The sequence below is a fragment of the Canis lupus genome, chromosome 36 (genome assembly GCF_003254725.2).
Source record: "Canis lupus dingo isolate Sandy chromosome 36, ASM325472v2, whole genome shotgun sequence".
NCBI lineage: Eukaryota > Metazoa > Chordata > Mammalia > Carnivora > Canidae > Canis > Canis lupus.
In genome coordinates, this window is record NC_064278.1 from 21,415,516 (window position 1) to 21,428,029 (window position 12,514).

The following is a 12,514-nucleotide window of genomic DNA, read 5'->3' on the forward strand; positions in this document are numbered from 1 at the left end:
TAAATGAATGCATAAGAGAAGAGCCAGATATTTTAGATCAGTAATTTGGGGAATTTTTCCTGTCAACCAGTGGTAGAGTTGAAGTGATTCATTTTACTAGAAGTGAAAACATGTATTAATTTTTCTATTTATAAAATTTCCTTTCCTATCTTTGCAATTCTATTGTAGCTTATGAATTGCTCTTTCTAGTTTTGATATTAAAACAGAATTGTATTCTGTGTAAAGAAATTTGTATTATAAGTTACTTACCAAATAAGAATTGTAGCGTGTGTTAGAAGATATACTCCTAGCTTCCAGATATCTTGTCTCATTTAGTTAGTACAAAGAATGGCACTATATTTTTTAAATTTGCTTTTAAAGAAAAGTTGATTTTAGGAAAGAGAGATACCTTCCTCCCTTAACATCCTTCCCCCCACTTCTCTATGGCCCTGGTCCTTCCAACCTGATGAACATTTTTTAGTGTTGTTTAATTTGCTGTTTAGGCTACTAAAAAAATCTGTTCTAGTATGCTCTACATGTACATAGACAGTTCTTAGATAAAGTCTTTGTTCCTTAAAGAAATATTTAAGTTCCTACCATGTGTCAGGCATACTATCTGGGGCCAAGGATACAGAAAACAATACAGATAAAGTTCCTGTCCTTCTGGAGGTTATATAGCTCATTCGCAGGGCCACTTTCCACTGTTTTTATGGAGTGGGGAGTAAAGAACAGTGGAAGTTAAGTTAGAAACATGTAATACTAACAATTATTATGAAATAGTAGCAGTATTACAATAATATTGATTCTTCTGCATCTATTTCTTGATTTTTGTATATATGTTTTAACAGGACTTGGGTTTGGAATACTACATATTAGGAGAGTCTTTCGAGACTTCTGCTCCGTGGGACAGGTAAAATATAATAAAATGCCTGATATTATTCAAATATGCTATAGGAGTTGCTGAAATAATGTATCTTTGTGCATGAATATATAAATTTTTAAATTTTTATAAAGAAACACTTTTATTTAAGTTAATATCTTTGGAGCACCTAGGTGGCTCCAGTCAGTTAAACATCCAACTCTTGATTTCGGTTCAGGTCATGATCTCTGAGTCGTGAGATTGAGCTCCAAATTGGCTCCTTGCTCAGCAGAGAGTCTGCTTGAGATTCTCCCTTTCTCTCTGTGTTCTCTCTCTTTCTCTAAAATAAATAAATAAATCTTAAAAAATTAATATCTCATCAGAATGACATATTTGCAAGCCCCCTCCCCTTTTTTTGGTTTGAGGCAGAATTATCTAAATTCAATAGAAGGAAGATATTACTGAAGTCTACATTTTAAAGAATCTTTTTGGGCACTTAAGCAAGTTTCACTAGCTTTGATTTAGATTCTTAAGTACTTTATATGCAGAATGTTCTCTAAAAAGTTCAAAATTATAAAACCAGTGTTAACCTTCTTTTGTAATGTATGATTCAGTTTTGATATTTGTATGAGTATTAAATAAGATCTTCTATTTCAGTGATTTCTAAAAGAAATGCAACTTAAGATATTATGTACAACTTCTATGTTTACATTACACACGCACATACAAATATTGGTTAGGGAATTGATAATAAACACTGATGAAATGTGAAGTAGTTTTATTAAAAATGAACTTTTGAGTAAACTCATTCAGTAATAAAAATTCTTTTTCTTTTTTTCTAAGATTTTACTTATTTATTCATGACAGACACAGAGAGAGAAGCAGAGACATAAAGGGAGAAGCAGGCTCTTCACAGGGAGCCCGATGGCCCTGAGCCGAAGGCAGACGCTCAACCCCTGATCCATCCAGTCATCCCAGTATAAAAATTCTTAAGGAAACTGTTAGTACATTTTTATTCGAGGCCTTACATTTTTCTTTTTCTTTTTTTTTTGTTTTTGTTTTTGTTTTTTTTTTTTTGCTTTTTCTTTATAAAATATATGAACTATTTTAAATCTATAATAAATTATATAAGATATAACAAATCCCCATGAATCTACCTCTTAGATATTACTTATCTTAATATAAGTTCTACCCTAAGCTCTTTTTTCCCCACTCTCCCAGAAAACTTTACTTTTCTGCATTCATTCTTTATCTACTATGTGTTATAACTTTTGGTGCATGGACGTTCATATTCCATGCCTTGTAAAACAGTAATCAACTTTATAGTATCTATCTGTTATTCATGAGTTTTGTTGCTGTATTTTAACCAGGAGATAAATCTTGTAACTAAAAAAAAATCAACTTATTGACAGAAAAAAAAAACAACTTACTGACATCTGAACTTTTTAACAGCAAATATCATTTGGTAGCTGTTCATAGTTGTCTCAAAGATCATTTGTCTTTTATACTCTTCCTTGCCAGGGAAGGTAGGTTAGTCTAGTGTTAACTTCAGTATTATGAATTTTTTCATCAGTTACTGTTAATTGATGATTGGCATTTGCCTTTTTATTCTTGCAGCTATGGAAGCTAATCAATCACATATGTCTTTTCACTTTTTAAATATTTTTCTTGTGTGTTCTTACATATTTATTGGACTCACAATATCTGTTTTATACAGGCTTATGTATTTGGTTTGTTTTCATTTAAAACCACTTCACCATAAATAAATAAATAAATAAATTAATTAATTAATTAATTAATTAAAAAATAAAACCACTTCATCAGGGACGCCTGGGTCACTCAGCAGTTGAGCATCTGCCTTCAGCTCAGGGCATGTTCCTGGAGTTCAGGGATCAAGTCCCACATTGGGTTCCCTGGAGGGAGCCTGCTTCTCCCTCTGCCTGTGTCTCTGCCTTTCTCTCGGTGTCTGTCATGAGTAAATAAATAAAATCTTAAAAAAAAAAAAAAAAAACTTGATCAGCAGAGGTTTTCATAAATAAAATGAATGGAAAGCAGCTACATTCTTGACATAAAATTTACTTGTTACCCATGTAGCAACTTGCTTTTTCTTTCAGACATTTAGCCAGAATGTTTACCAGAAACCCATGGGATCAGAGTCTTCAATTCTCACACATTATTAGATTGCTTCACCTTTTCATGCATAAATCTCTTAAGGGATTATTGGTCTTACTAGTTTTTGTGTATCTCTCAGTGACCCGAGTAAAATGTACCTGTTAAGTGCTCAAAGACTATTCTTCATAGAATCCCCTGAGTGAACTCTGGAATGGTATAAGAATACAGCCTATAAAAATAGCTGTCTAAAATGTCTGAGTTGGAGATTTAAAGATTTTGGAGACACTAGCATGAAACTTGTGATTAAAACCAAGAGTAAATACAAACCCTTATAGCTAGTATGGTTGAAGAAAAAAACTTCTTTGAGAAGGAAATCCAGGGAATCCCAAAATTTAAAGGATGAACATACAAACAAGAGCTAGCAAAAGAGAATAATACCTAGAGGATTTGAAGGAAAACCAGTGATGTGAGAGAAGCCCAGGAAGATGTTATTCAAGCAGGGAATTGTCAACAGTGTTAAATTTGCTAACAGGTCAGATAAGGATTTAAAAGCATATACACAGTTATGTTTATCTCCCATAGAATGGTCCAAATGGACTGAATTGTACGTGTTCTATAGAGAATGCTTTCTGAACTCCCTCTAAACAAATCATTTCTAGAAAGTATCCCATTAAGGGTTTTAACCATTCAGTCCTGTTCTTTGTCCCATCTCCTCCTCATTGGTACTGAAGATTATTATTATTATTGTTATGTAACACATAAATTCTATTTTCTAGAGTCATGATAAAGAACTTGGTTATAAATGTATAATATTAATTAAACCTGTAACTATTAAAGCTTAGTAGGTTTTATTTATATATAAAGTATTTGTTATAAATATGTTAGATTTTTCAAAATAAAGACAATAAATTCCAATAATCTAAATACTTTTATAAGAAAAAAATAAATACTTTTATAAGATATTTTAAAAACATGCATCCTTATCGGTTCATAAGTGAGACAAAGGTAACCTTGATAAATCATATTTGCCTGCAACTCTCATAGAATTAAGCAGCATTAAACTTAAAGGCACTGTTTTGTAAAATTAGAATTTATAAAACTTTTAGATACCATATTAAAATAGCTAATAAAATACTGAACTTCTCTATTTATATTTTAACCATATATTCTTTTTCTTATTGGAAATATAAGTAACTTTAGTGTGTTTTACAAAGCATAATCCATGTAAATGTTACTGTTTTTGTCAAATTGGTTCTCATACATTCAAATCAGTCTTTAGACTAAAGATGGCCCAGCCTTTTGAGTTTCTTTGTTATCTTTTGCATTCTCCTGATTCTAAACAGACCAAGGTTTAAAACACAGAATCAGTGTCAGTATGTAGCTAGTATGTTTGTTGGAGAATAAGAGGTTTATATATGCCCTAGGAGTTTATTTTCCAAAAGAAACAGAATATGTAGTAATAGCAAAATCTTTTGTCAGTCAAATCTTCTGTCTCTGGATCTCCGACCTAGAAGCTCTGATTGGCATGTTTTCCATTTCAGAGCTTTTTCCTATGTTCCCAAAATATGAATACGTCACCATTAGACCTCCTCCACTCCAAAATAGGATCTTAAAAATTATATCAAAAACTAAACAAAAGAAATCAGATGCCATCATGTTTTAAAACAACAGTATTTTGGAGTCAAAATAAAATTTGGTGAAATGTGAATATAGTCTGTGTTTTAGTTAATAGTGATGTCCTGAAGTCAGTTTCTTAGTTTTGACAAATCTGTTATGGTTATATAATGTGTTTATAGGAAACCAGAGAAAGAGGATCTCTTTGTACCATCTTCGTGACTTTTCTATATCTAAAACTGTTTCAAATAGAAAGTTTATTTAAACTATAGAAAAAAGGATTAATACTGTTAAATATTATCCCCCTTTCCCTTTATTAACTATTACCTGTTTTCATTAACTTTTAATATCAGTCTAGCATAGTTTTACACATAGTTCATGTCCAGTGAGTCTTAGTTGAACTGTATTTTAGCTCAGTGCTTGACAGTAGGCTGTTGGGCATTTGGTACATCATGATTATTGATTATATTTATATTAAGAGAAATGTCTTAGTCACGGACACAGATTGGTATTCCTATAAATACGGAATTGAATTTTCATTAACATGTTTGTTATAGCTTTTTTTAAAGCTTTTAAAATCTTGTAATTAAATTTATTTGGAAATTGGGTTTACTGAAGTATAAAACCACTTCAGGAGGCTTGAGTGTACTCTTCTGACTTCTGTCTTTCTTGTGGCAAAAAAAAGAAATTTGCCCCTTTGAAATTATGAATGGAAAGCTCAACTTGAATGATCAAAGCTCTCTGTTCATTTCTGAAGGAATAAGTATGAAAGTTTTCGTTAGAATTACTGACTTGAAGGATGCCAGATAAACTAGCATTTATTCAAATTTTTGTAATTTATTTGAAAACTTCATGTTGTATTCTGTTATGTTTTCTAGGGTTGTGGATCTTTGTAGAAATGTTAAAGAACGAATAACAAGGGAATGCAAAGAGAAGGGTGTTCAGTTTGCTCCTCTTTCTACATGCAGGTGAGTTTGTTGTTTTTATACTAATTCTGAAAAAAAAACATATTTTTTAATTAATAGATGTAATTTGCCAGCTGAGAAATAGCTTCAGTCTATTCCATTTAGCACGTTTTCTTAAACATCACTTTTGCCACCTTCTTAGGATAGTACTATTAGGATTTTTTTTTTTTAATTTTATTTATTTATGATAGTCACACACACAGAGAGAGAGAGAGAGAGGCAGAGACATAGGCAGAGGGCGAAGCAGGCTCCATGCACCAGGAGCCCGACGTGGGATTCGATCCCGGGTCTCCAGGATCGCACCCTGGGCTGAAGGCAGGCGCCAAACCGCTGCGCCACCCAGGGATCCCTCATTTCATCTAGTTATTGATGAAATGAGTGGGTGTAGAATAAAGGAATGAGTAGAGCAAAATATCCAAATGAAGATTAACTGATTACTTTCAACAGATCTTTCTACAATAATGGAAATATTCTTCATCTGCCCTATTATGATAGCCACAAGCCATATGTGGCTGTGGAGCTGTTGAAATGTGACTATGGAACTGAGTGGTAAATTTTATTTAATTTCAAATAATTTGAATTTAAAACACCACATGTGGCTGGTATCTTCCATAGTGGGCAGTTAATGGAAGGTCTTATCCTCTTTGTTAAATAACAGTGGTCCAAAAGGTTTTTTGAGAAGGGGCACTTTGTATTCAATCTCTTGTTATTAACTGACCAGTATAAACACCAGAAGATTAAATCTATCAAGATTGAATGGAGCATTTGACTTATCAATAAAGTTACAGAATTAATTAGAATGGAGAATAAAAGGAAATCAGGACAGATTATGTGAAAGGGATCCTTAAAGTAAATGATACAGTAGTAATCTAGCACTTTACAATTTATGAAACATTCTGTTACTTAACTGCCTTTCCTTTTTTCTGTGTATGTGTGTGTGTGGTTTTCAAGAATATAACTCAATATTTATTATAGAAACAAAAATCACAGTATAAGCAAAATTACAAATTAGGTAATTTGGGAAGTAATATAATACTTTTATTGTTAAGTGCACCTGATGTGGGACTCTGAAATAACAGGTATGCTTCACCAAAACCCTATTTCTGTGTATTTCTATTCATGATATTTTTTTCAGATTTACTTGGAATCACTTAATTTCAGCCTAAGAAGGCAGACCTGGGCCTCTTCCAGCCCAAGAACCAGGCCCTGCTGGCCAACTGTATGGCAATGGCAACTTCCTGCTTAGTTTTTAAAATTTCTTTGTTTTTTTTGTTTTTTTTTTTTTGTTCTGAGAATTTTATTTATTTATTTATTTATGTTTTTTATTGGTGTTCAATTTACTAACATACAGAATAACACCCAGTGCCCGTCACCCATTCACTCCCACCCCCCGCCCTCCTCCCCTTCTACCACCCCTAGTTCGTTTCCCAGAGTTAGCAGTCTTTACGTTCTGTCTCCCTTTCTGATATTTCCCACACATTTCTTCTCCCTTCCCTTATTTTCCCTTTCACTATTATTTATATTCCCCAAATGAATGAGAACATATAATGTTTGTCCTTCTCCGACTGACTGACTTCACTCAGCATAATACCCTCCAGTTCCATCCACGTTGAAGCAAATGGTGGGTATTTGTCATTTCTAATAGCTGAGTAATATTCCATTGTATACATAAACCACATCTTCTTTATCCATTCATCTTTCGTTGGACACCGAGGCTCCTTCCACAGTTTGGCTATCGTGGCCATTGCTGCTAGAAACATCGGGGTGCAGGTGTCCCGGCGTTTCATTGCATTTGTATCTTTGGGGTAAATCCCCAACAGTGCAATTGCTGGGTCGTAGGGCAGGTATATTTTTAACTGTTTGAGGAACCTCCACACAGTTTTCCAGAGTGGCTGCACCAGTTCACATTCCCACCAACAGTGTAAGAGGGTTCCCTTTTCTCCGCATCCTCTCCAACATTTGTTGTTTCCTGCCTTGTTAATTTTGTTTTTTAACAGTACAGGTGTCCGATGGGTGAAGGCATGGTTCTGCTGTTTATTAGTAATTTAATCTCTTTGAACTCTAAATTTATCATTAGTAAGGCAGTGATAATACCATCTGCTTGATGAGGCTTATGGGTCTAAAATGCAAAAGCATGTGAAGGGCTATGTGAATGCCATTGTATTGTGAGGTCATTACATGAAACTTGAGGTAGACAACCTATACTACTGCAAGTGAGGGAAATTTGGGTATTCTTTTTCTTCTCTAATGACAGATCCTCACGAAAGCATCCAATTGTTAAGTCCTCTTTGATATTTTGATAAAGCCTGATAATTTGGATACATTTGCTTTGCAAGACTAGAAATATTTCTCTACTCTTTACTATCTCTTCTAATTGTTCTCTTTTTTCTATCTTTTATATCCTCATCTTGTACTTCCCTGCTACCAGATTATATTTCTTAGTTCTACTTTTGGTCCCATTGAGACAGATATCTTTCAGAATTTGCTAAATTTTTGTGCTTCTGCTGGGGTAAGAAAGCAAAATTCTAACATGAGATCTGAGGAAAGAATCTTTCTTAAACATTAAATGTTCATGTCAACTAGAAGGATCTACTTGAAATTGTGTTTTTTTTTTTCTTCTTTGTGGGAGAGAGAATCAGGGTTTGATGACCATTTCAGGAAGTACCAAACCTAAATATTAACATGTTTTTGAGTAAGTATATTCAGGGTTGAATCTGAGAACATAAAAGCTAAAAATGTGGATATAGAGATTATTGACTAGTCACTTGATACATCTAAAGGAGGGGGAAACAGGTGCCTTGTTCTGTACAATAAAAAAACTTAATAAGTTGGTAAACCTACTGGTGTCTTAGTGACTGATCTTGGAACTTTTCCAAATAAAGGTGTAAGAGTGTATGTATTCTTTCTTTCTTTTTTTAATTTGGAGATGTCTTTAAAAATAAGTCTTTTACCTTAAAGTCTAAGAAAAAAAAATTGTGTTTATTTCTGTTATGAACCTAAATTGATACTTAATTCTTTTTTTGACAATCTGGTCTCTCAGGCCTCTTTTTATAATACTGAAAGCCAATCAGGCCTAAGAACCCAAAAGTTATTTGTTACCGTAAAATTTGAAACATTTGAAATAATGGGATATATTTTTGGGTAGTTGAGAATTTTTTTATTCCTTTGTTTTATCAGGTAGAAACTTAATAGATTTTATCCCCTCTTCATCCTTCTGCCCCACTCCCTATTTATCTCTCTAGACTTCTCCCCTTCCATTATGAGAATATCATTGTGATAAACCACTACTTACTGAAAGTTATTGGGAAGTAAAATATTTTGCCTCAGGACATCTACTGTAGTAACACAAGTCGTGGTTCTTCAGAAGGAACTCATAAGGCCTAAGGTTCTTTATTATGTATTTGATGTATGCCATTTATTAAGTAGCTATTTTTTAAAGAATGATTTTCTGATAAAAGCTTATATGCTCAGCTTCTGTAATCATTTTATAAATCAAAATTTAGAATGTGCAGTCTAATTATTTGAATGGTTTTGGTAAATGAGGATTTTAAATACAGTTCTTTTATCTCATACTTGATAGAACTAACATTAGAGTTTGATTTTGGTTTTGTTTGATTTGAGTTGCTTAAGAGTTTGGCCAAAGGTTATTGTGTGTTGAATGTAAATGTTGAATGTGTGAGATACATTTTTTAAACGTTTTTTAAAAAAGTTATTTCAAACTTAATTTGAAATAATTATAGTGCTCATTGAAATCAAAGATCCTGAGGAAAATAACTAGCTATAGAGTGTATTTATTGAGTTTATTTATTTCATTTCTATTAAAATATACTTTGTATACTGGAATAGAAACTCCAACCCTAAATTTTCTGAACAAGTTTTATGGGAAGGAATTCCTAGCCAGTGAGTCTAACATAAATAAAGAACTCCAAAAATTTTTTAGAAATTAAAGAATGAAATAATGACTTTGGCAGGCATGCTATCACTTGTCCAGATGATTGTGGAAGAGGTTAACGTTTAAGTGTCTTAAATTATAGAATTGATCTATTAAAAGATGTAGATCTGAGTCAGTTTCTGAAGTAGATCCAAATTGAGGTTTTCCAAAAAATGTTTATTATTTTTACTTTTTTTTTGAGTTTCTAGTCAGTGAAATTTTGTTACGACTTTTAGAAGCCTGCTTAACTATTGAAAACTGAACTCTGTGGTATAGATCCTAGATTTGTTGGAAGGTAGCAATGTTCTATTAATATTTAGTTGCATTTTCTATTTTTGATATTCAAATATGAATGATAAATATGTTACTAATTGTGATAAACTCATTCAGGTATCCTTTCAATTTATTTAAATTTGGTTATTCCTAAATGATAGTGCCCTTATAGTTAAAATGGCTCTCCAATTTTTCTTAAACTTTGTAAATCTGGTACTTAAAATGTTAACATTCAAGGGACCTTTTTTATGAGTGTGAATTAACATTAGAAGAAAAACACAGCTGGCAAATTGACAGTAGCATTGTTAAACAGTTCATTTCTTCTGTTCTGAGGCATCTAACATTTGGCCTAAAAGGCCATTAAAATTTTAGATTAGATTCTGTTTGTATAGTTGTAGTAAAAAGAGTATTTTCTCAGTATTTGCTCCTTCTGTTAAATTAAATTCTTTGTAGGAACCTCTGTAAATTGCACTCACTGATCTGACTATGATTATCTTAGCCCTCTTTTAAATGCCTTACCTAATTGCATTTTGAAAGCCCAGGTATATATCATATATGTGATTTAATAATCTAATGTGCTTGGTATCTTTTGTCAACACACATACAACATGTGCACATATGGGGCCCAGAGTTTAAAACCTTCAGAGACGGTATTTTAAAGCCATGTCATTGCATTTGATATGATCATTCAGTTTGTTTCCAAAGTTCTTAATAATTTTTAATGTGAAGTTAGTGAAGATGCTGTATTTTACCCAGCCTGATCATTTTTGGTATTTGAACATTTCTCCTATTTCTAAGTTTTAAGTTCTCATGCCTATTTTTATTGACTTTGAGGAAGTTTAGAAGGTTATAATGGATCACCAAGTCCCATCTAGTCTGTTTGGGGGCTTCTTTAACTTCCCTATACTTTGTAAAACAAAACAAAAAACAAAAACAAACCCTCAAAAGCCTAAACCCTTCTGAAGGAAATGAGGTTTTTATTTATTTCAGGCTAATTGGAGAAACATTTACATTGTTTTTAATTTTTTAAACTCTTTGGGTAATAATCCAGACTTACCAAAAAAAGTTGTTAAAAACAGTGTGAATAGTTCCTGTATTTACTTCATGCAGCCAATCTCCATTCCTTCCATGGAGTTAAGAGACTGGGTAGGGAATGAGATTATGACTTAAATCAAATGACTTTACCTTTAAATTTCTATATGTTAAATCTGATTTCACTTAACTTAAAGCTTTGTGGGGATTGTCTGTTTGTTTTTTAGGGTGACGCAGATTTATGATGCAGGTGCATGTATCTATTTCTACTTTGCCTTTAACTACAGGGGAATAAGTGACCCTCTGACTGTGTTTGAACAAACCGAGGTAATTCTGCATACGTGAATATACTCTCACATTCTTTTATTAATTTAAATAAACTTTCCTATCAATGTATGAATTTTAGTTTGTCTCTTGTAATCACTCACTGGCTTACTGGGTTGGTAGCCCATATAGCCTTGAGAAGTATATTTGGTGCACTGAGTTGTATACTGAATCTTGAGTCTAAAATTAGTATTCTCTATAGATATTAGAATCCATATTCTAAAGTTAATATTCTGTAACCTGTGATTCTTTGGTTGTTACTTATAGTCTGTAAGACCTGATAAACTTAGGTAACAAAGGACCGTAGGAATCCTTGATAGTATTCTGGCAGTTCACCCATTTCCTGATCGTGGCTGCAGTTGAGGTCAGCAGCCCTAATATTCTTGGTCTGTGTTGCTGTAATGCCCTCATTTTAGGTTTATAAATTTTTATTTACTCTTGCTATGCATAGGCCATTGAGGTTCATTTGCTGCCAGTTTCTATTCTTTGAATAGCATGCAGGTTCCAATTTTTATAAAGCCTTTTATATGCTGGTCAGTATTTCTCATTACAACTATGCCTAGAGTTGAAGAGACAGACTAGACTATGGAGGAACTGGGAAGAGACTGAGGTTTGTTAAAGCCTAAGGTGTGCTAGTGTCTAAACTAATGTTTAAAACCTAGTGTCTTAGTGTTATTGCATACCTTCCAAAGGTAGAACCATTCAGTGATTTTCAGTGGCACGCTTTGAGACTCAAACCATAGACAGGGTTTGGTTGGCTTCCTCCTATACCTCCTTTCTTTTTTTTAAACAGCTGTTTTGAAGTATAATTGAAATACAGGAAACTGCACAGATTTAAAGTGTACAGTTTGCATATTTGCACCTGTGAAAATATCACCACAGTCAAAATAATGAACATACGTATCACCCTCAAAAGTTTGAGTACTTTTCCATCAACTTAGCCTTGTAGCATTTTGGTTGCCCTCTGGTTACTTCTCTATACTTCTACAAGAGTGAAACGATTCCTTTTTCTTCAATTCAAACTGTTATTCTCTAAGTGCTACTAATTTCAAGTAGTTATTGTTTTAAAGAATCGTTTAATGAATTTAATAATTCATTAAATTTAAAATAATGTTATTTACTTTTAAAGATTTTATTTATTTATTCATGAGAGACAGAGAGAGGCAGAGAGACACAGGCAGAGGGAGAAGCAGGCTCCATGCAGGGAGCCCGAGGTGGGATTCGGTCCCGGGTCTCCAGGATCACACCCTGGACTGAAGGCGGCACTAACCTGCTGGGCCACCCAGGCTGCCCAAAATGTTATTTAAAATAATTTGTTAGGGGGTCCCTGGGTGGCGCAGCAGTTTGGCGCCTGCCTTTGGCCCAGGGCGCGATCCTGGAGACCCGGGATCGAATCCCACATCGGGCTCCCGGTGCGTGGAGTCT

General features: G+C 33.4%; 1 protein-coding gene and 1 long non-coding RNA gene across 4 annotated transcripts in view; one reads left to right on the top strand and one right to left on the bottom strand.

The window, feature by feature from the left end:
- AGPS (alkylglycerone phosphate synthase) overlaps positions 1-12,514 on the top strand; it is a 134,196-nt gene that overhangs the window by 100,710 nt on the left and 20,972 nt on the right. For 2 of the 3 annotated variants that reach the window (XM_035698686.2, XM_035698681.2), the window contains exons 16-18: positions 828-889; positions 5,443-5,532; positions 10,993-11,092. In XM_035698686.2, coding sequence (XP_035554579.1) covers positions 828-889; positions 5,443-5,532; positions 10,993-11,092 — 252 coding nt within the window. The remainder of the gene's footprint in view (positions 1-827; positions 890-5,442; positions 5,533-10,992; positions 11,093-12,514) is intronic. The other variant, XM_049106174.1, reaches the window with a different exon arrangement.
- LOC112668173 (uncharacterized) overlaps positions 1-12,514 on the bottom strand; it is an 83,416-nt gene that overhangs the window by 16,430 nt on the left and 54,472 nt on the right. The window lies entirely within an intron of this gene.